This window comes from Castor canadensis, chromosome 3 (assembly GCF_047511655.1).
Source record: "Castor canadensis chromosome 3, mCasCan1.hap1v2, whole genome shotgun sequence".
NCBI classification, from domain to species: Eukaryota; Metazoa; Chordata; class Mammalia; order Rodentia; family Castoridae; genus Castor; species Castor canadensis.
Window position 1 is genome coordinate 147,666,815 of NC_133388.1, and position 24,377 is coordinate 147,691,191.

A 24,377-nucleotide genomic window follows, 5' to 3' on the forward strand; every position below is an offset into this window, starting at 1 on the left:
TCAATAGATAGGTTATCCAAACAAAAACTCAATAAAGAAATCCAAGATCTAAAATATGCAATAGATCAAGTGGACCTAGTAGATGTCTACAGAACATTTCATCCAACCTCTACACAATATACATTCTTCTCAGCAGCCCATGGAACCTTCTCCAAAATAGATCATATCCTAGGGCACAAAGCAAGCTTCAGCAAATATAAGAAAATAGAAATAATACCATGCATACTATCTGACCACAATGCAGTAAAAGTAGAACTCAACAACAAAAGTAAAGACAAAAAACATGCAAACAGCTGGAAACTAACTCATTACTTAATGAAGAATGGATCATCGATGCAATAAAAGAGGAAATTAAAAAGTTCCTAGAAGTCAATGAAAATGAAAACACAACCTACCGGAACCTATGGGACACAGCTAAGGCAGTCTTGAGAGGAAAGTTTATAGCCATGAGTGCATATATTAAAAAGATTGAAAGATCCCAAATCAATGACCTAATGATACAGCTCAAACTCCTAGAAAAACAAGAACAAGCAAATCCCAAAACAAATAGAAGGAGAGAAATAATAACAATAAGAGCTGAAATCAACGAAATAGAAACCAAAAAAAACATACAAAGAATTAATGAAACAAAAAGTTGGTTCTTTGAAAAAATAAACAAGATCGATAGACCCCTGGCACACCTGACTAAAATGAGGAGAGAAAAAACCCAAATTAGTAGAATTAGGAATGCAAAAGGGGAGATAACAACAAACACCATGGAAGTCCAGGAAATCATCAGAGACTACTTGAGAATCTATATTCAAATAAATTTGAAAATCTAAAAGAAATGGACAGATTTCTAGATACATATGATCATCCAAAACTGAACCAAGAGGAAATTAATCACCTGAATAGACCTATAACACAAAATGAAATTGAAGCAGCAATCAAGAGTCTCCCCAAAAAGAAAAGTCCAGGACCTGATGGATTCTCTGCTGAATTCTATCAGACCTTTAAAGAAGAACTGATACCAACCCTCCTTAAACTGTTCCATGAAATATAAAGGGAAGGAAAACTGCCAAACACATTTTATGAAGCCACTATTACACTTATCCCAAAACCAGGCAAAGACACCTCCAAAAAGGAGAACTATAGGCCAATCTCCTTAATGAACATTGATGCAAAAATCCTCAACAAAATAATGGCAAATCGAATTCAGCAACACATCAAAAAGATTATTCACCACGACCAGGTAGGCTTCATCCCAGGGATGCAGGGGTGGTTCAACATACGAAAATCAATAAACGTAATAAACCACATTAACAGAAGCAAAGACAAAAACCACTTGATCATTTCAATAGATGCAGAAAAAGCCTTTGATAAGATCCAACATCATTTCATGATAAAAGCTCTAAGAAAAGTAGGAATAGAAGGAAAGTTCCTCAACATTATAAAAGCTATATATGACAAACCTACAGCCAGCATTATACTTAACGGAGAAAAATTAAAACCATTCCCTCTAAAATCAGGAACCAGACAACGATGCCCACTATCTCCACTCCTATTCAACATAGTACTGGAATTCCTAGCCAGAGCAATTAGGCAAGAAGAAGGAATAAAAGGAATACAAATAGGTAAAGAAACTGTCAAAATATCCCTATTGGCAGATGACATGATCCTATACCTTAAAGACCCAAAAAACTCTACTCAGAAGCTTCTAGACATCATCAATAGCTATAGCAAGGTAGCAGGATATAAAATCAACATAGAAAAATCATTAGCATTTCTATACACTAACAATCAGCAAATGGAAAAAGAATGTATGAAAACAATTCCATTTACAATAGCCTCAAAAAAATCAAATACCTAGGTGTAAACCTAACAAAAGATGTGAAAGACCTCTACAAGGAAAACTATACACTTCTGAAGAAAGAGATTGAGGAAGACTATAGAAAGTGGAGAGATCTCCCATGCTCATGGATTGGTAGAATCAACATAGTAAAAATGTCAATACTCCCCAAAGTAATCTACATGTTTAATGCAATTCCCATCAAAATTCCAATGACGTTCATTAAAGAGATTGAAAAATCTACTGTGAAATTTATATGGAAACACAAGAGGCCACGAATAGCCAAGGCAATACTCAGTCAAAAGAACAATGCAGGAGGTATCACAATACCTGACTTCAAACTATATTACAAAGCAATAACAATAAAAACAGCATGGTACTGGCACAAAAACAGACATGAAGACCAGTGGAACAGAATAGAGGATCCAGATATGAAGCCACACAACTATGAGCAACTTATCTTTGACAGAGGAACTAAAAATATACGATGGAGAAATAGCAGCCTCTTCAACAAAAACTGCTGGGAAAACTGGTTAGCAGTCTGCAAAAAACTGAAACTAGATCCATGTATATCACCCTATACCAAGATTAACTCAAAATGGATCAAGGATCTTAATATCAGACCCCAAACTCTTAAGTTGATACAAGAAAGAGTAGGAAATACTCTGGAGTTAGTAGGTATAGGTAAGAACTTTCTCAATGAAACCCCAGCAGCACAGCAACTAAGAGATAGCATAGATAAATGGGACCTCATAAAACTAAAAAGCTTCTGTTCATCAAAAGAAATGGTCTCTAAACTGAAGAGAACACCCACAGAGTGGGAGAAAATATTTGCCAATTATACATCAGACAAAGGACTGATAACCAGAATATACAGGGAACTTAAAAAACTAAATTCTCCCAAAACTAATGAACCAATAAAGAAATGGGCATGTGAACTAAACAGAACTTTCTCAAAAGAAGAAATTCAAATGGCCAGAAAACACATGAAAAAATGCTCACCATCTTTAGCAATAAAGGAAATGCAAATTAAAACCACACTAAGATTGCACCTCCCCCCTGTTAGAATAGCCATCATCAGCAACACCACCAACAACAGGTGTTGGCGAGGATGCGGGGAAAAAGGAACCCTCTTACACTGTTGGTGGGAATGTAGACTAGTACAACCACTCTGGAAAAAAATTTGGAGGCTACTTAAAAAGCTGGACATCGATCTACCATTTGATCCAGCAATACCACTCTTGGGGATATACCCAAAAGACTGTTACTCCAGAGGCACCTGCACATCCATGTTTATTGCGGCACTATTCACAATAGCCAAGTTATGGAAACAGCCAAGGTGCCCCAGCACTGACGAATGGATTAAGAAAATGTGGTATCTATACACAGTGGAATTTTATGCAGCCATGAAGAAGAACGAAATGTTATCATTCGCTGGTAAATGGATGGAATTGGAGAACATCATTCTGAGTGAGGTTAGCCTGGCTCAAAAGACCAAAAATCGTATGTTCTCCCTCATATGTGGACATTAGATCAAGGGCAAACACAACAAGGGGATTGGACTATGAGCACATGATAAAAGCGAGAGCACACAAGGGAGGGGTGAGGATAGGTAAGACACCTAAAATACTAGCTAGCATTTGTTGCCCTTAATGCAGAGAAACTAAAGCAGATACCTTAAAGCAACTGAGGCCAATAGGAAAAGGGGACCAAGAACTAGAGAAAAGGTTAGATCAAAAAGAATTAACCTAGAAGGTAACACCCACGCACAGGAAATCAATGTGAGTCAATGCCCGGTATAGCTATTCTTATCTCAACCAGCAAAACCCCTTGTTCCTTCCTATTATTGCTTATACTCTCTCTACAACAAAATTAGAGATAAGGGCAAAATAGTTTCTGCTGGGTATTGAGGGGTGGGAGCGGGAGGGGGTGGAGTGGGTGGTAAGGGAGGGGGTGGGGGCAGGGGGGAGAAATGAACCAAGCCTTGTATGCACATATGAATAATAAAAGAAAAATGAAAAAAATAAAAAATAAAAATAAAAAAGTAAAAAATAAATAAATAAATAAAAAATAAATATATTGAGACTTATTTTATAGCCAAGCTTATGATCTGTGTAGGTGGCTATTTGTATACTTATAAAGAATATGTACTCTGCAAGGAAGTTAGGAGGATTGATGGTATTTTCAGGTGATCTATGTCCTTACTGATTTGCCTGCTCTGAATATTTCATATAAAAGGACCACTATAATATGTAGACTGTTGTAACTGCTTTCTATCCCTTAGCATGGTAATTATAAGGTTCATCCATGTTATAACATGTATCAATATTTCATGGTATGAAAATACCACATTTTACCTGTTTGCTCATCAATTTATAGACATTTGAGTAGTATCCCTTTTAGCTATTATGACTAATACTGCTATGAACATTCATATATAAGTTTTTATAATCATATGTTTTAATTTGTCTTGGTGTATACCTAGATGAGTAATTGCTGGGCCCTATGTTTGACCTTTTGAGGAACTGCCAGACTTGTCCAAAGTAGTTCCACCATTTTATATCCCCATTAGCAGTTCATGAGGGTTCCAGTTTTTCCACAGCCGCACTGACTTCTTGTTATCTGCTTTTTTGGTTTTTTGAGACAGGGTCTCTGTGTTGCCCAGGGTGACCTTGAACTTAAAATCCTCCCGCTTCCACCTCCCAACTGCTGGGATTACAGGTGTATACTACCATGCCCAACTTTGGGTTATAAGTCATCCTCATAGGTATAAACTGCTATTTTATTGAGGCATCAGTTTACTTTTTTTGTGCTATGAAACCCAGGGCCTTGCACATCTTAGGCAAGCACTATGTCACACTAAGCTACATCCCCAGCCTCAATGTGTTTACTATTAACTTATTTGTTTCTTCTTATTAAGGAGAGTTTTGCAGATGATGTATAGGTAGATCTTGTTTTTTACTTTTATCTGGCCATCACTCCCTTTTAAGAGCCTGTTAAAATGTACCATAATCATTGATGGTGTTGAGTTGAGATCTACTACTTTATTATTTTCTTTCTGTTTCTTCTTTATGGGCTCAATATTTGTTCAGAATTCAGTTTCAATTTACATATTAATTTCTTAGTCATATTTCTGTGGGTTTTGTTTTTGTTTTTTGTTTTGCTTTTTGGTTTCTCTAACAAAACTATAAGTCTGCTTATAGTTAATACTATTATTGCTTCATGTAAAGTGTAGAAATCTGCATCTGTTTTACTTTGTTGTAGTCATCTGTATGTTGCATTTATTGGATGCATTATACACTCCACAAAATAATGTTTAATGTTTGCTTTAAGGAAATTAAGAGAAAAATTATTTAAACTGCATTTTTTAACCTGGGGATAAATAATATACAGTGTTCTTTATTTCTTCTGGATAATTCAAGTTTCCTTCTGGTATTAATTCCTTCAGCCAGGATTTCCAGCCTGACACTTATAATGTATATCTGTGGACTGTCGTCTCTATTTCACGTTTACTCTTGAAGAACATTTTTGTTGCTTATAGAATTCTAGATTGACAACTTTTTCTCTTTCCATACTTTTTCCTGGCCTCATACTTTTGAGTACAGACAGCATTAATTCACATCCTTGATTTCTTACATATAATAATGTCAGTTTTCTTTGGTTGCTGTCTAGAATTTATCTTTGGTTTTCAGAAGTTTGGCTACATGTGCCTTAAGGATAATTTTCTTCATATTTATCCTAACTGCGGTTCTTCGGAGCTTCTTGAATCTGTAAATTTATGTCTTTTCTCAATTTGGGAAGTTTTTGAACATAATTTCTTCAAATATGTTTTCTACCCATTCTGTCTTCTGCTCTCTTTTTCAGATTCTACTTAGACATTTCAGTATTCCCCCTCAATTTCTGAAGGCTCTGTACGTTTTATCTTTATTTCTCTCTATTTTGTAATGTTCATGTTGAATAATTTCCACTGCACTATTATCTTCAAGATCACTTATACTTTCTATATTGCCTCATTGTGCTGCAGTAATCCCAGCTAGTTTTTACTTCATACATTGTATTTTTTGACTACAGAATTTTTATTTTTTACAGTTTCTGTTTCTAAACTGAATTTTCTTTTCATTTATGACAGGTATATTTTCTTATTATCTGATTGAACACAGTTATGCCTACTATTTTAAATTTCTTGTGTGCTATTTCAAACATTTGGATCTTGGGTTTGGTCTCCAGTGATTACCTTTTTTCTTGAGAATAGGTTATTTTCATGGTTCTTTTTATGATGAATAATTTCAGAATGTATCCTAGGCATTGCAAATGTTACATTGTGGAGACTGGATTCTTTTACAGTCTTCCAAAAAGTGTTTACATTTTTGTTTTAGCATTAATTTGATTTGACTTAAACAATATTCTTGTCTCTTAGGTACCAGTTGATATTTCATTTCCTTTATCCTTCACTGAACTACTTGTCATCTGCCCCATATTGGCCTGTGGTTTTTCAGGCCCAAAAGTCTGTTTTTTCTCTTACCTGAGATTTAGACTTCCTGTATGATTGTGATCCCACTCTGTCCATTTTACCAAGTGTCAGCTAAAATTGATCCCACTCGGTCCATTTTACCAAGTGTCAGCTCCTATCTGGAATAATCCTACTTTATTCACTTTTGAAGACCTTGAGATAGTGTTTTGGTTTGTTTTTGTTTTTCTTGGGGAGAAAGTTATTTCTTTTTTTGCTGCTGCATTTGTATTTTCCTCGAGTTTATAATTGTCTGCTACATGGTCAACTTGATAGAAGCCTGCTTGTCCATACTAGAAACTGAATTTCCTATCTTTAATTTCACACATATCTAGATTATTCTTAATCTTATATTTTAATAGTTAAGAAAATTTTAAATTTATACTTTTATACTGAATTGAACTTGTAACAAACTTTTTTTCCTAGACTTCAAATTCTTTAATAGATAATGTTCCTGAGAAAGACCTCAGACCAAAAAGAGACACAGATATAACTTCTGAAAGTGACTATGGAAACAGAAAAGAATGCAATAAAAAAGTTCCTAGAAGATCAAAAGTTCCATATTATGCCAGAACTATTCAAACTATTAAGCACCACAATAAAAACAACAACACTTTTTTAAGGTATTTGTTTTAGTATTCCAGATAAGTCACAAAAATCGAAGTTAATATGGTTGTCTTCTTCCTTAAAGCTGTCTCATAGTGTTAAATTTATCAGTTTATTGACATTAGAGAGTTTCCTTTTCAGCCTTGTTGTCTCAGATTGTCATATAGCCTGCCCTCCACATCCACAGGTTCTGCATGCATGGATTCAATCAACCTCTGATGGAAAATATTTTTTACAAAAGTTTGCATTGTTATTATAATGGCTCACCATACTGAATGTCAGTGTTCTCTAAATAATACACTATAATAATTATTTCATAGCACTTATATTGTACTGGGTATTATAAGTAATGTAGAAGTGATTTATAGTATACTCAAGGATATGCATACATTATATGCTGAGACTTGAAAATCTGTAGATTTTGGTTTCTAAAGGGGTCCTGGAACCAGTACCCACAAAAACGTGGAAAGCTGTACACTCATGTAAAGGATTATTTTCTCTGTCTTATTTCTGAAGTTGAGAAATTAATTTATAAAACCAAAATTCCACTCTATTCATTTAACAGTAGGAAGTAAGACTGATAACTTTGAGTCTATATGACTACCCTTTTCTCTCTGTGTATGCAGATCGAGATGAGAAGCCAAGCCTTCCTTAAGTGGTACCTGCTAAGCTTAGAATCCAAGGTGAATACGATGATTGTGTTTAATGCCATGAGGATAAGGGCATCTCCTGTCTGTATTTTCATAATTGAACTTACCATAACAGTTGTTAAAAAGCTACACTAGGATGGGCATGATCAACTTTTTATCTGTTCTCCTTTTTAAAAAAAATATTCTTTTATTATTTTAATTCTTCCATAGCTATCCAATTACACTTTTATGTATAAAGTCAATCAGTTCACTTAAGTCAGGGCATACCCTAGAATTTCTTCAGTCTCTAGATAGTGATGTAATGTGTTTATTTTGTTCTATTACATGTTAATTTTAGATTTTTAACTTTCATAGGGTAATTATATTTACCATTTTTCCAGTTCTTCCGTATTATCTTACCATAGTCCCGGGTACTGACGTTTCTTTTAAATTATTCTATTGTATGGAAGGCTTATACCTCATCTGAATATGTTGAACACTGAACATTTATAAAATCATTATTTTTTTCAATCTTGAGGTTGGCATTAATCAACAAAGCACACCCATTACAAAATCCATGAAGCAGTGTTTCCAGGTTACATCACTTAATTTAATACCTTTTTTCAAAGCTATTTGCATATAGTACTGAAAACGTTAATATTAGAAAACAGTATAAATAATGTACTTTTGTTTGGTATCCCTGTGTTTTATTCTCTGCAGTTGTAATCGTAAAATGAAACAACCTTACTTTAAAGATCTGTATGTAAGATCATCTTTAGCAAACTGCAATATATTACCAGAATTAGAAGAACAGAAGACTGGAATAATTAAAGTAGACAAAAGCGGCTCAGATGACAACACTTACCGGGTATGATTTAGGAAATTAAGAAAAAAATGTATGCGAAAAACCTTAATTACAGCTACAAAGTCTCAGAAAATAATAGAATTACAGTAATAGAGTTGCCTTCACACAATTTTTGCTACTGGTTTTCTCCCCTTATTCTCAACTATGGAGAGTTTAATATTGAGAAAAAATACAAAGTATTTTGACAATAATAGTAGCAGCTAACATTTATTGAGTAGTTATGTGCCATGCACTATGTTCTGCACTGTTTTGTATGCTTTACATCTATTAATTTAATTCTCACCATAGCTCTTTGAAATAGATACTATTATTTCTATATATAAATGAAAAAATTGGGGCAGTGAGAAACTTCCAAGTTCGTGTAACATTGTTTTCTTTCAGTCCCTTGTTGAACAACTAGACCAAGAGAGAGAGATGAGATGGAAAGCCGAACAAGCTGAAAAGAAACTCATGGATTATATTGATGAACTGCATAAACAAGCGAGTGAAAAAAAAGATGTTCATAGCCTGGCTCTACTTACCACAGACAGGTAAAGCAAAAGTATATAAACCTAAAATATCTTGTAGCATAAAGAATACTGAATTTATAATTGAAATACATTAGTTTAAGTTTGCTGTAGTGAAATTTGATCTGATGTCTTCGTGTTCTTTCATTACATAAATAAAGAATTCTGAATAAATTTATGTGAGCCTTCAAACTGGAAAGTATCAAGTAGATAATAAGTAAAGAAAAACAAGCAACTAGAGCAGGGATTGGCAAGCTTTTTCCGTAAAGAGCCGGATTCTATAAAGGGTGGGGTTTAAAGTTTTTTGGGTCCTATCCAAGCTCTTGTGACATACTTGTCTTCTGCAATGACCTTTCGTACCAAATAGCCTGGGTTTCTTTTTTCTGTTCTTATTTTTCCATACCATCTCCCATTTTATTTGTTTTTTTTTCCCCTGAATGGCATTCTTTAATACAAGTCTGTCTTACTCCATTCTAAGAAAAATGACAATTTTCTAAAAGTAATTTTCCCTTCTGTTTTCTATAATTGTTTTTAAAGTTATACCTTTCTTCAAATGACTGTAAGGTTTTTCCACAGAGTTCTTTTTATAATTGTTTCAACTTACCCTTGAAGGAACACAGGTTTTGTCTGTACAGTAAGATAATTCTCATAAGATCTTATTTGAGTAGTAAGTTAATGTGCACATTTCCCAGCCCAGTCCTCAGTTTAAGCATTTATCTGGTAACGTTTTGTGATACTGAGTTAGTATTTTCTACATTCTACCTTCTCTTATATGTTGTACTTATGTTGTATAAAGAAAACTATTGATACCTAACATACACTGTGAAAACCTCTGTGTAAGTTAGGCAACCTATGACACATTGTGCTTTTCTGGTCATATCACCACCACTCACTTCCTGAGATTAGACACTCAGGAATCTTGAAAATTTCTGTATGTGCCTTGGTATAAACTCTATATACCTGTACTTAGTATAGGGTCTGGCATCTAGGTGCTAAACTATGCATATTTGTTATATCAAAAAATAAATCTTATCTAGTATGATATCTTTATTGTCCAGGACTCCTTGATAGACAGATGAGTTTATCTAATTGCCAACTGAAAATGCTTATCTATATTTCTCATAAGTCCCTTAAGGTTGGCATATCCTTTGACAGACATATCCTGCCTCTTTACTCCATATTGTTTGCCCTAATAAATTTGTACCCAGTCAGCCATTGAAATAAGAAATCCAGGAATAATTGTTTGGCTTTTTTGTAGTCTTTCTCATATCCTACAGCCATCAACATTAATATTTTCATTCTACTTCTCAGAAGATGAACTGTCCCTTCACTTTTCCAAAACTGTTGTTTTAATCTAGGCCTTATCTCTTGCCTAGATTAATTGCTGTTCTACTTATCTGTAGCTTCTCTGCCTCAATCCCACATAGTCCAAAGATAATAAACTCTTTAGCACTCTCTCATATAACATGTCAAACTGTAGTTGAGAGTAAACAAAGACTTTTACTCCCATTAAAGACGAGGGGAGATGGTAAGGACAAGAAATGACCATAATATAGAAGTTGATTGTGTATGTTGTTGTTTTTGTATGGCCTGAAAATTACAATAGCAACACACTGGGAAGCTGCCTGGCTCAGTAATTCCTTCATATGACTTTGTCTTTTTTGAAAACTAGATTTGAGCCAACTCCTTAACTGTCATATTTAGCTAAGTAGTAGGCACAATATTAGTTTCAGATAAGGCATATACTACTTATTAGCTATACTTACCTTCCTCTCTGCTGTAAGCTATAACATTGGCTATAATTTTTATCATTTTTATGTGTATAATGTACTTACCTCCATGTGTAATTTCTGCTTTAGACTAAAGGACATTATTTTTAGAGAGAGAAATTCCAAGGCACAACTTGAAGTTATGGTTCACAGACTTCAAAATGAAATTAAAAAACTAACTGTTGAATTAATGAAAGCAAGAGATCAACAAGAGGATCACATTAGACACTTAAGAACCCTGGAAAAAGCATTAGAAAAAATGGAGAGACAAAAAGGGCAGCAGCAGTTGGCACAGGTATTTCTCTATTCTTAATATATCAATGACATGGGTTAATACAAATTCATAGTTTCTATCCTGAAACAAATTATACCATATAGTGAACCTAAAAGATGTTAGGCTATATGCAAAAATTAAATTATTGTTAGTTTAAACAGAACGATCATGTGGCATTTTGAGCAGTGTCTAAATTAAGGTTACCAATACTTATACAAACAAGTGGAAGTATTGCAGGTAGCTAGGTTTGTGTTTAGAGAGAGCTAGGTTTTGAGTCTTTGGACTGCTTAAAGGAATTTCATTCTTATTCTTTCTGAATGAAAATTCTCATCAAAATCTGTTACGCAAATAAACAGGAGTTATGCCAGTATATGTGTGCTTCCAAGACTTATGTGATCATAGTATTGTTAATTAAATAAATTTTGAAAACCAACTTATTCTCTAGGTCCTGTCATTTAGATGGCACTTTTATTATGGAAACTGGCATTAAAATAGAAGCAGGGGAGATTATTATCTAAGTACTGTAATTGTGTACTTCACTCAGATGAGACTTATCCAAGAGGCAGAACTCAAAGCTTCAGCTGCTGATAGAGAAATAAGCTTACTTCAAACTTCCCTGCACCAAGAAAAGGAACAAGTGCAACAGCTTCATCAGCTTCTGGCATTGAAAGAACAGGAACACAGGTAAGTGAAAAATACATCAGAAAAATAATAACTTTTAAAAATAGAAAAAGAAAGCTACTAGGTTCCCCCGCCCCAATTATTTAAAGATAGTAATTGACTATTAATGAAGTCTTAACATAATTAACTCAAGGAAAGTACCATGTTTATGTATGCATTAGAATCAATTCTATAAAAAGAATCAGTAGCTAAAAAACAAATGACTTTATTGTCACCATTTGAGATACAGACTTATAACAATGAATCTGATTTTGCATTTCTCCAAATACAACCAAAAGTTGATCCTTGTATTCAGAGGAAACTAGTTTAATAGGCCTCCAAGTAACTACTTGTTAATTTAATCAATATTATTTCTTCCTCTTGAAGCGCAGGGGTCTGTGAACTCTTTATGTAAAGGACCACATAGAAATTATACACAAAAACTCATACTTTTTCTGTACGTACCCATGCCCAATTTCTATTTTAAAGCGAAGAACTGACCTTAATATTAGAAAGGGCTGGCAGAGTGGCTCAAGAGGTAAGAGTGCCTTGACTAGCAAGCATGAGGCCCAGTATCACCAAAAAAAGAAGAAAAAAAAAAAAATATATATATATATATATATATATATGACATGTAAAATACTAAGAACTGTTTAAAGACCTTCCGGTCTTCTTACTTGGGCATCATTCTTTGTATTTGTTTTTCATTCCAGGAAGGAACTTGAAACAAAGGAGTTTTTTAGTGATGCTGAGTTCCAGGATGCCTTAGCTAAGGAAATAGCCAAAGAAGAGAGAAAGCATGAGGAAGAAATAAAAGAATACCAAGAAAAGATTGATGTATTAAACCAACAGTATTTGGATTTGGAAAATGAATTTCGCATTGCTTTAACTGTTGAAGCCAGAAGATTTAGAGATGTAAGAATTGGCATCTGTGTCTTTAATGGAAATAGAATTAGCCAAATATTAATTTGTTAAGAGGACTATATTTGAGAATCCCGGCTCTATTTTTATGTTGCTTATATGATCTTAAACAAATTACATAAAACCTTAGATCCTTGGTTTATTCACATAAATAAAAAATGTGGCAGAAACTAGTTAGTTACAAATGGTGAAGTAAAGAGAGTGCTGGAATAGGAACTGGGAAATCTGAATTCTCTCCTATTGCTGTACAGCAGGAGTTGGCAAAACTAAAAATCTCCAGGGCCAAATATGGCCCACCACCTATTTTTTTAATAAAGTTTTATTGGAAAGGAGCCATGCTCATTTGTTTTTATATTATCTGTGCAGAGTATGTATTTATCATAGAGACCATGTGGCCTGACCTGTCTGGCTCTTGACAGAAAAAATTTGGCAACCCCTGCTGTAAAAAAGCAGTCTTGCTCCTGAGGCCAGTCACACCAAGTATAAACTAGATCCCATTTCTTTTACCTACTTAAGTATGAGGTTTCAACAAATCTTCCCTCTTATATCAGCAGTTTTTCCTCCGTTTTGGGCCATTTCCTTCAGGATACATAGATGCCGTGATTTCTTTCATCTTAAGAAAACTGTCCTGATCCCATTTAGCTTGTTTTTCTGCTTTCAGTTACAACAGAACTTGTCAATATGTACATTTGCTGTCCCTGATTTCTCTGCTTCTGTATTATCTCATGCTCTGATGAGACTTTTGTTTGTACTGCTCTAATAGCACTGCTGTAATCAAAAGCAGCAACATCCACACTGGTGAAAGTCATCAGTTTAGTACTCATTTGATTTGACCTAAGATCAGCCTAGGAACAGAGTTGATCTCTGCCTCCCCTCAAGACTCTTTTTCTCTGAAACTTCATTCCTGGAACTCCTTTTCTTTTAGACACACTCAGTCTTTTGGTAGTTTTCTATCATCATTTACTATATCTTTAGCCTGGACCTTTCACCAAAATTCCAAACTTATATGTATAACCCTCTGTCTAGTATCTCTGCTTAATTACTGACTTTCTCTACAACTTCATTCAACAGTCTTCCCATCTCAGTTAACAACACCTCCAGCTTTTAAAGTGCTTAGGCCAAAATAGTCATCATTAGCATCATTCTTTCTCTGGACACCTCATACCCAGTGCTTAAATTATCACCATTATTTTAATATACATATGATCATTTCTTACCATCTGTTTTATTTTAAGAACCTTTTAACTGATCTTCCTCTTACTATCCTTGAACTCCCCGGCCTACACACACCAATTCCTGTTTATGCTGGCCACAGCATCTTCAATGTTCTATTAAAATGTAAGTTAGATACATAATTCCTTTTCTCAGAGGCCTCTATTATCCCTCTGTTTTACTCAGAGTAATCAAAACTCTCTGTAACTTTACCCTCTGATTTCATCTATTATCTTCTCCCTTTACCCACTGTCACTCCAGTGACATCAGCCTTTGTGCTTTTCCTCCAACTTGCCAGGTACATTCCTCCCTAGAATATTTCCCCACATATTTGTAGAGCTCCCTTCCTTACCTCCATCAATCATTACTGTAGTGTTAGGTTTTCAATAATTACGCTATTTAAAATTGAACCTATCTCCCTTAACAGTTCACATGCTTCTAACCTTTTTTTTTTGTGCTGAAGCACGTAGTGTTTAACATGATAACATAATTTATGCTTATTGCTATATTGTTAGTCCCTACCCACTAGAATATAACCTTTACAAAGGAAGAGATTTTAGTCTGCGCCATTTATTGATATATTACAATGTCTAGAAAAATGGCTCGCACACAATAGGCACTCAAGAATTATTTGTCAAATGAATGAATTAGATTCACTAATTCCCTGGATAACTTTAGACCAATGAGTAACCTTCCTGTGTCTTTTTCATTGCTGAAATTTGTAGATTGAGATAAACTATCTCTAAGTTGTATTATTTTGCTAAAACTCTCTAAAAATGAAAGATACAAACTGTTTCCATAAGCAGATATTTTCTAATTATTTATAAAACTGCCATTTATAATGCAATTTTAAAATACAGGTTAAAGATGGTTTTGAAAATGTTGCAACTGAGTTAGCCAAGAGCAAACATGCTCTTATTTGGGCTCAACGAAAAGAAAATGAATCTTCCTCTTTAATTAAAGATCTGACCTGTATGGTGAAGGAACAAAAAACAAAACTTGCAGAAGTTTCCAAATTGAAACAGGAAACAGCAGCAAATTTACAGGTGATACTTTATAACATGTTTCCGTTGAATTTTTTATATAGATAGCCTCAAGTGTCATAATGATTTTAGGAAGTATACAAAATGAACTTTTAGATTGTATTAGGTATTTTGATGTATATGAGAAAAGTACAGCTAAGGAGATTAAATTTACAATATCACAAATTGTATTGCTTACATTAAAATAGTATTTAAGTAAAAAAATTAGTAAATGCATTTTTTTAAACGTTAAATAGATAACAACTGTACAGTGATAATCTAAAAATTAGAAAAATGATACTCGTATTGAAGTTTAGAAAACACTGCTTGGATTGTCAATAGTAATTTTGTGATGGTGTGGTGTGGTGGTGGTGATTTTTAAATATGCTTAACTATAATATTTTTTAAATTAATGTCTTTACTGGGCGCCAGTGGCTCATGCCTGTAATCCCAGCTACTGTGAGGCAGAGATCAAGAGGATCATAGTTCTAAGCCAGCCCAGGAAAATAGTTCACAAGATAGTATCTTGAAAAATAACCCAAAACAGGTCTGGCAAGTGGCTCAAGTGGTAGAGTACCTGCCTACCAAGCATGAGGCCCTTAATTCAAACCTCAGTACTTCCCCCAAAAAAATAAATAATAGTGTCTTCATTACTGTTGTCTCACTTTTAAACACTTGTACTATTTTGTCAAAGATTAACTTCCGGGAAGTAACCTTTAGACCTTTGACAGAAATGCATCATGAAAAATTTTGAATATTATAGGTACAGTTTCTCTTTTATAATTTTAGAATAAAATTCAGAGTTTGAAGGAGTCGCTTAAAATTTGAATATTTATTTTATATTCTATACTTAACTGTCATTAATAAAACAAAACTTCTGATACAAAATTTGATAAAATGTACTCTATTTGCTTAGATAACATCTTTTTCATTATAAGAAGCAGAAATGAAAAAATAGCAAAATACTTAAATAGATAATTATTTTACTTTCTTAAAATTTTTTGTGGGATATACAGAATAAAATCAACACTCTTGAAATTTTGATTGAAGATGACAAGCAGAAGAGTATTCAAATAGAACTCCTCAAGCATGAAAAAATCCAGCTTATTTCCGAGCTAGCAGCAAAGGAATCACTGATTTATGGTTTAAGAACAGAAAGAAAAGTATGGGGACATGAACTGGCAAAACAGGGTAAAATTCTCAAATTTTCAAAGGGATAATAACCATCAATAAAAACCAGTCGGTTTGGGCATTGGAGGGAAAAGGGTTTAATTGCCTATATATGCCAAGAAAAAAGATGATGCTTTGTCTGGAAAGATAAGTAGGCATTTGGCAGCCAAACAGGAATGAAAGCCTCATAGGGAACTGGAAATTATTACATTAGTTAAGAAGTTATAGCAACAAGGCATGGAGGCATATGCCTGTCCCAACTACTCAGAAGGCTGAAACAGAAGGATCACTTGAGTCCAGGAGTTTGAGACCAGCCTAGGCAACATATGAACAAAAAGAACTGGGTGCTGGGGGCTCATGCCTATCATCCTACCTACTTGGGAGGCTGAGTTCAGGAGGATCCTGTTTGAGGCCAGCCAGGGCATATAATTCTTTAAGACTGAAACCCCATCTTCAAAATAATGAGAGCAAAAATGGACAGGACAGGTGGCAAGTGACCCAGGAGGCAGAGCACCTGTTTTGCAAGTGCGAAGCCCTGAGTTCAAACTCCAGTCCCACAAAAAAAGCAAAATTTTTTTCAGAAAAGATAGTTCTGATACTTTAATTTTTTATTTAAATTTATTTATTTTTGTTTGATTGTTAAGACAGGGTCTCACTATGTAGCTGAGGCTGGCTTTGAACTTGATCCTTCTGTCTCAGCCTCCTGATTGCTGGAATTACAGGTGAACTCTACTATACCCATCTTAAATTTATTTTTTTAATAAAGATGTAAAAGCATAAAAATTATACTCATGGAATACCATGATGTTTTGATATGTATATATTTCCTGATGTTTAAATCAGGGTAAAAATAAGTGAATCCTCAAATATTTATCAGCTTTTTATGTTGAAAATACCCAAAATGCATTATCACCATTATTTTTGACTGTTTTCTTTCCTATGTAATTTGGCCACTTTGTTGTATATTTTAAAGTGGTGCAGCTAAATAAATCATTAAAAATAATTCTTATATAATGATTTTAAATTATTTGTATGGTATGCAGTATTCCTTTTTTATTGAAATATTTATAATATATATATTCTATCATGCATGCAGAAATATAAAATAGTGTGTTAGTGATAACCACTAGGCTTAGGTAAGCCTTTAATTTCATTCTCTTTCCAATCACTATATAAACAAGGGAAAATACACTGTTTCATGTCATTTATAGATATCTTAAAAAGTGTGAATAGCTAATTGTTGATCTTAATGGAACATTGCTCATTTATCCATTCCCTATAGAAATTTTAATATGATTGTTTGATTTTATTCATGATTTTTAGACTTTTAAATAGCCCAGCTATTTAGAAGGCTTTTGTTTGCTTCCCCTCTGTTCTTTATATTGTATTATTATGTGCTTTAGTTTTTTATTCAGTTTACTATATCTTACATGGTTTTCATAAAATACAACACCTTCAAAGGTATAAAAGTTTCTAACTGATGGTGCTTATTTTTATAGGGTCATCCCTAGCCCAAAATCGTGGAAAATTAGAGGCCCAAATTGAAAGTTTATGTAGAGAGAATGAATCTCTGAAAAAAGCAACTGAAAATGATAAGGATACATTAAGAGTAAAGAGTAAAATCATGGAAGACCAAACTGAAACAATTAGAAAATTAAAAAGTGTAAGTTTGACATTTTATTTTGAGAAAAGAGCAAATACAAGTTTAAAAATTTGTGAATCAAAGTATCTAAAAAATAATTTTTCTGCATGTTTCCCAACAGTTGTAGAATTTAAAACTTAACATCATGTATTCCCTTTTATAATGTTTTCCCCTATGCAATTGAAAGTGGTACCTGATATTTATTAACTTGAATTTACTTCACAATTTTATGAAAAATTTTATTATGGCCTTTGAAATAACCTGACATACTCAGTGTCAATAAAGGATTAGAAGTCATAAAAAAAAATTTAGCATTTTATATTAATATCCTTTAAATAATCATTTAAAACATATCTAATTAATCAGATAGGAAACATTTGAGGTTAATAAAAATAAAACACTGATGTTTCTTCTTAAAGTGTTTACAAGAAAAAGATGAACAAATCAAAATGTTACAAGAAAAGATCACTGAAGTAGAAAAATGTGCTCAACAACAACTTGAGGAAAAGTCTTTACAACTGGATAATGTAATGGAGAAATTGGAAAGGCACAATGAAAGAAAGGAAAAACTGAAACAGCAGCTGAAATCAAAGGAAGTAGAACTTGAGGAAATTAGAAAAGCCTACAGGTATTCTATACTACTTTCCACTGGGGGAGAAAAAAATGTGGCTTGCCAGGTATGGTGGCATATGTTTGTAATCCCAGATTTTGGAGAAGCAGAGACTTTTGATTGTTAGTTTAAGGCCTACCTGGACAACTTAGACCCTATCTCAAAATTTAAAAAATAAAAATAAAAAGTCTGGGAGTGGAGCTTCATGAGAGAATGTTTGCTTAGCTTATGCAAGGCCCTGTGGGTTTAATCCCCAATACCAAAAAACCAAAATATGTCTTAAAAATTTCATATACTTAATTTACTTTTAAAATTACTTTTCTTAGTACACTTAATCAGAAATGGCATGATAAAGGAGAACTTCTATGTCATCTTGAAACACAAGTAAAAGAAGTGAAAGAAAAATTTGAAACCAAGGAAAGAAAACTTAAAGCAGAAAGAGACAAAAGTATTGAACTACAAAAGTAAGCATTAAGTCCTGAAGGACATGGGATCTCTTTAAACATGATCACTGAATTTGGGCAAGCGAAAGATGTGTAAAGAAAGAAGTGCCAAAACTATGTGGGACATAGAAATTATTTGCTAAGAACTGTAGTTCCGTTATAGCTGTAAGTGAAATAATAGTTCCCACCTTCAGTGTTAGATACGAAGTTGACATACGTATTTATTTATGAATATGTATGGCTTATATGAAATATGTAATTCTTAGAATAGTACCTACTAAGTAGTAATTGCTATATGAGCATTGTTTTCATTGCTGTCAGTATTGTTTTAAAACTTTGAATGAAAGGAGCTTGTAATATCTTTGGGTGTTGTTAATTTACACTTAAACTTCTCCTTAGAAAAGAAAGTCACTTGACAGGTGTGGTGAGCTCCTGAATTTGACTGTCAAGGACAGTGAGCTCCAAAAGAGTCTAAACGGAATTAGATAGCAGTCAGCTTGCACAAACCGAGGATGAGAGCTGATTTTGATTTTAAATAGAGGGGAAAAAATGTATACTTGGCTGCCATTGTCATTTGTGTATTCTATAAAATAGTCAAGAGGAAATAAGGTTTTATCTTATATGTAAATAGCCTTCTTGAAACAATTTATAAGGCTGAAGTTCCTTGAAAAATAAGTAATATAGTTTAGTCATCAGTTTTCATGTCAAGTTACAGTGTTATCAATAGCATGGCAAATGGATAGTCAAAAAAAAAAAACTAATGTGTGTATATTTTTTTTTAATTTGTTGGTTGACTTTTTTGGGGTTTTTTTTTTTTTTTCTTTTTTTTAAAGGGATGCAATGGAAAAGCTTCTTACTATGGACGATGCCTTTAAAAAACAAGTTGATGCAATTGTTGAAGCTCATCAAGCTGAAATGATACAACTGTCAAGTGAAAAGCAGAAATGTATTGATTGTGCAAATTTAAAGGTACTAAAATAAAATTCACTGTGATAATCAGTATTGAGTTATTGTAGCTACATAAATTAGATCTTTGGAAATTAGAAAACTTGGCATGATTTTATGACCTAATGGATATATGAAAGATGTTTCCAAAACTATCATGAAACCAGGCCTGGTAACACTTAGATTCATTGTGAAATATAGTTCTAATGAAACCTAAAATTTAAATTTGTTCCAACTTTGCACCTGCTCCATGATCCCCGGATAAAAATGTTCATGTCTAACCAACGTCATATGGAAGTCTCTGGTTACACATAATGCCCAAGGTGAGAATGTGAATGTATTCAGATACTCTATCACTACCTTAAAAAATTTCTCAGAGATCATTATTAATTTGGCCTTAAGAATATCAGCTTTTTTATCTTGATAATATTGACCAAAAAAATGAGTTTCGGGTAATGCTAAATCAAAGGAAAACATCAGAATTATCTATTAAACTTTTTAGTAATATACATTAATGAACTTCCCCTCAGAGACCATATTTTTAAGATTCTGCAGATGATTCTGATGTTAGCCCTCTATTGAGCTCTGTTAGATTTGAGGATACATGTGAATATCCATTTTTCCTTGATTTTCAAGTGGTAATAAAAAAAAAAAATTCTAAGGTATCTAAGACTGGATATTCAGAAATGAGCACCTGGAAAAGAATTCGACAGAAAGACAATGTACCTGGATGTGGTGGTTCACACCTGTAACTTTCACACTCGAGAAGCTGAGGAAAGAGGATCTAGAGCTGAAGGCTAGCCTGGGCTACAGAGTGAGACCCTAACTCAAAAAAGCAAAAGAAAAAAAAGTGCAGAGTAATTTCCATCTACAATGCAATTTAAGTTGTGTGTTCAAATGAAATTTCCTTCAAGTCTCTTAAGAAATAATTACAGTGAGCCAGGCGCCAGGGCTCATGCCTGTAATCCTCCTTGGGAAACTGAGATGGGGACTATCACAGTTCCAGGTTGGCCTGCGCGTTTGCATAACCCATCTCAACAGAAAAACAATGGGATGGCACATGCCTGTCATCCCAGCAAGAGCAGAGCTGGAAGTGTTAAACAGGAGGATCATGTACAAGGTGCCCTGTGCAAAAACCAAGATCCTTTCTCCAAAATAACCAGAGCAAAAAGGGCTACAGGTGTGGCTTAGGTGGTTGAGCACCTGCCAAGCAACATGAAGCCCTGCGTTCAAACTCCAGTACCACTAAAGAAGACAGTAATCACAATGAATAAGAAACATAGAGGTCTTTGATCCCATTTTCTGTGTGGGGAAACAGGAACTGTTTCTTTGTCTTTCTCTGCCCTCCCCCCACCCACCCACCCAGCTTCTACATACTTTACCCTATTACACTGAAATGAGTCTTTGCTAAAACTTGAAAAAAGAAAAGTATAATTTATCCAAAATTTAGTTATTTAGTGTCAAGTCAACAGGTATTTCAGGTGTTTTATTTAATATGTACCAAGTTCTTAGCAAGTATACCTCAGGTGATACCAAATGAAGTGTAAAAAAAGGCCCTTCGCTGAAAGGTTATTGAGTTCTTTGTTGGACCTCCTGGGGTATCTGTTAAGGAGTTGGAAACTAGAACCAGAGCTTGAATACAATAATCAGATATGTATGGGGGGAGTGGAATTTGGAGAAATCACAAACAGATGTTAGGAATTAGAATAAATCGTAGTTTTCAAAGGAAAAAGAGATAGGAAACCTGTTTTTGGGGTTAGGAAGAATAAAATAGAAAAGTATGATCACAGTGGTGGTGCATTAGAAATGCTGTGGTATTATAGGAGGAAGTGTTTCAAGCAAAAGTTAACAATATCACATACAGATATCATAGGGAAATAAGGTTAGGAATAAATGATAAAATGATATCAAAATGGTGGCAATCTTTAACCATCAACATTTTTTAAAATGTAGCAGAGGTTACATTGAAAAGATTTCTTTGGGTAAGGAGGTTATTTCTATTTTGAAAATCTATAAGGAACTTGTGTTTAAGTTGAATTTAGGACTTTTACAAGCAACACAGGACAATAGAAAGATACAGTCAGAAAGCTGGGTTTCTGTGCTCACTGCAATACACAGAAATTGCACAACCTTAAGCAAATTTTCTAAGCTCTAAAGTATAGCTAAAATACATTGCTCTGTCTCTTTCCAGAAGAGTCTAATGAGAACATATCCATAAAAATACTTTGTATACTTTATAAACATTATATTTTTTCCCATTAGCACTTGAACAAGTTACACTTTACTAACCTTACTGTGTATTAAATGAATCACAGTTACAAAATGCATAAGAATAAATTGTGACTTTTCTTCCAGAATGCATTTTTAAAATATCTTTTCTTTAGAAAATTAAAATGTAAAATTTACACATTGACTTAGGTTCATCGAGTTGAAGAGGAAATGCGTGAACTTCTTGAAGAAACATCTAAGAACAAAAAAGTAATGGAAGAAAAAATTAAACAACTTGCTTATGCTCTAAAAGATGTTCAGCAAGAAGTGTGATGGTTCTGCAAATGGATTTAATTGAAACGGACCGGCAGACCTATTGTAAAAATGATTAAATATTGTAATAGTAGTAACTGCCACGACTTTGAAATGTCTCTTTCTACACATTTCATCATGAATATATATTAGAGACTTTTGATCAAATTTATTGTATATGTAGGTTTTTATAATAAATTGTTGATAATTATTTCTATTAGAAAAACCTATCATAATAACTAGATTCAAAACACTTTTTCTTGTTTCTGTTCTATATACTTTGGTAATTACCAAATTTGCCTACAAATTTGTAACTGAAGATTAATATTTTGGCTATATGAGGGAAAATATTTTAATCATTGTTATTAACCTTATTGTGTTGATGAAGAACTAATTATATTTATTGGTTGTCCTTTAGTTAACATAGCTCCATTCTTTTAAAGTGCTTATAAGGTGTAGCCAAAAAGTATTTGAAGGCTGTCCGATAAAAGATGTGGCACTCTTTTTTGAATAGTACTAGAATTTGAAAGATGTGGCATTCTTTTTGGGTTTTTTCTCAGACTGTTTTCCTTTTTATTTCTTAACATAAATTAATAGTATAAGGAGGTTTCATTGTGATAATTCCATAGATGCATACAGTGTACTTTGAACAAGTTCTCCTCCTCTTATTATATTACTTTTACGCCCTCTCCCTCCTTCCCCCTTTTTTCAAACAGTATTTGGTGATTTCTTTCTATAAGAAGATACACATAAATACACACTTACATATGTAAAATACTTTGATATCTGTCAGCCCTTGTATCTGCTTCTTCCCATCCCTTCACTGATCTTCCGCCCCCACCCCCACTCTCGCTCCCGCTGAGACACTTTTACACTAATTTCCCATTATCATAATCATCGTTATCTTAGGTCTAGACTCCACATGAGTTGAAGACATGATATTTGACTTTTTGAGGTTGGCTTAGCTCATTCAACATGATAGTCTCCAGTTCCATCCATTTTCCTACAAAGGACATCATTTCTTCTTTATGGCTGAAAAATACTCCATTGTGTGTATATACCATATTTTCTTTATCAATTCAGCAGTTTTGGGGCACCTGAACTAATCCACAACTTAGCTATAGTGAAGAGAGCTGTGATAAACATGGGTATATAGGAATCGCTATTGTATATTGTTTTATACTCCTTAGAATATATGCCTGAGTGTAGTCATGAGATATGTCTATATTTAGTTTTCTGAGGAACCTCCACACCTCCATAGTGTCTGGGCTAGTTTATATTCCTACTAGCAATGTATGGGGGTTTCTTTTTCCCCCACATCCTTCCCAGCATTTGTTGTTAGGTTTCTTAATGATTGTGATTCTGACAAGGGTGAGATAAACTCTCAGTGTAATTTTGACTAGCATTTTCTATATGACTAAGGATGTCATCTCTTCATATTTTTATTAGTCATTCATACTTCCTCTGAGAACTGTCTGTTTAATACTCTTGCCTATTTATTAATTGGATTGTTTATTCATTTGGTGTTCAATTTTTTGAGCTCTTTGTATATTCTGAATATTAATTCTACCTGTTGAATAACTGGCGTTTATTTTCTCCTGTTCTGTGGTTGTCTCTCCATTCTAGTAATTGTTTCCTGTGATGTAAAGAAGCTTTATAATTTAATGCAGGCTCAGTCATTTCTTGCTCTTATTTCCTGGGCAATTAGAGCCCTATTCCATAGGCAGTTACACCTATGGAAGACAGAGGTGTAGGCAATTATTTGTGTTTTCCTGCAGTAATTTCAAAATTTCAGATCTTACATTATTTGGTCCATTTTGAATTGATTTTTGTATAGGGTAAGAGATAGGGGTCTAGTGTCAGTCTTCTCCATGTAGATAATGTTTTCCCAGCACCATTTCATAAAGAGGCTGTCTTCCCCAATGTCTATTTTGGCTCCTTTGTCAAAAATCAGATGACTAGCTGTGTGGGTTTATTTCCAGGTCTTACTCTGTTCCCTTGGTCTTCATGTCTTTTTTTGTGCCAGTACCATGCTGGTTTTTGTGACTATGGCTCTGTAGTACATTTGAAGTCCACTGTTGTGATACCTCTAGAGTTCCTCTTTTTGCTCAGAATTGCTCTTATAAAAAAATCTATCAACTCAAAAAAAAAAGAATTGCTCTTATATTTGAGGTCTTTTATGTTTCCATATGAATTTTAGGATTGATTTTTCTATTTCTGAGAAAAAAGACATTGAGATTTTGGAAAT

The 24,377-nt window shown here is 33.8% G+C and overlaps 1 protein-coding gene across 2 annotated transcripts in view; it reads left to right on the plus strand.

Annotated features, from left to right (window-relative positions):
- Lrrcc1 (leucine rich repeat and coiled-coil centrosomal protein 1) overlaps positions 1–22,227 on the plus strand; it is a 35,531-nt gene extending 13,304 nt beyond the window's left edge. Inside the window, exons 1-14 of one of the 2 annotated variants that reach the window (XM_074068787.1) lie at positions 6,877–6,958; positions 7,568–7,624; positions 8,291–8,438; positions 8,817–8,965; positions 10,801–11,005; positions 11,529–11,668; positions 12,358–12,559; positions 14,638–14,823; positions 15,816–15,990; positions 17,469–17,632; positions 18,031–18,239; positions 18,548–18,685; positions 19,498–19,633; positions 22,028–22,227. In XM_074068787.1, coding sequence (XP_073924888.1) covers positions 8,304–8,438; positions 8,817–8,965; positions 10,801–11,005; positions 11,529–11,668; positions 12,358–12,559; positions 14,638–14,823; positions 15,816–15,990; positions 17,469–17,632; positions 18,031–18,239; positions 18,548–18,685; positions 19,498–19,633; positions 22,028–22,150 — 1,962 coding nt within the window. In that variant the 5' untranslated portion in view covers positions 6,877–6,958; positions 7,568–7,624; positions 8,291–8,303 and the 3' untranslated portion in view covers positions 22,151–22,227. Of the gene's footprint in view, positions 1–6,761; positions 6,959–7,567; positions 7,625–8,290; positions 8,439–8,816; positions 8,966–10,800; positions 11,006–11,528; positions 11,669–12,357; positions 12,560–14,637; positions 14,824–15,815; positions 15,991–17,468; positions 17,633–18,030; positions 18,240–18,547; positions 18,686–19,497; positions 19,634–22,027 lie in introns of those variants that run through there. The other variant, XM_074068786.1, reaches the window with a different exon arrangement.
- The last annotated feature ends 2,150 nt before the right edge of the window (positions 22,228–24,377 follow it).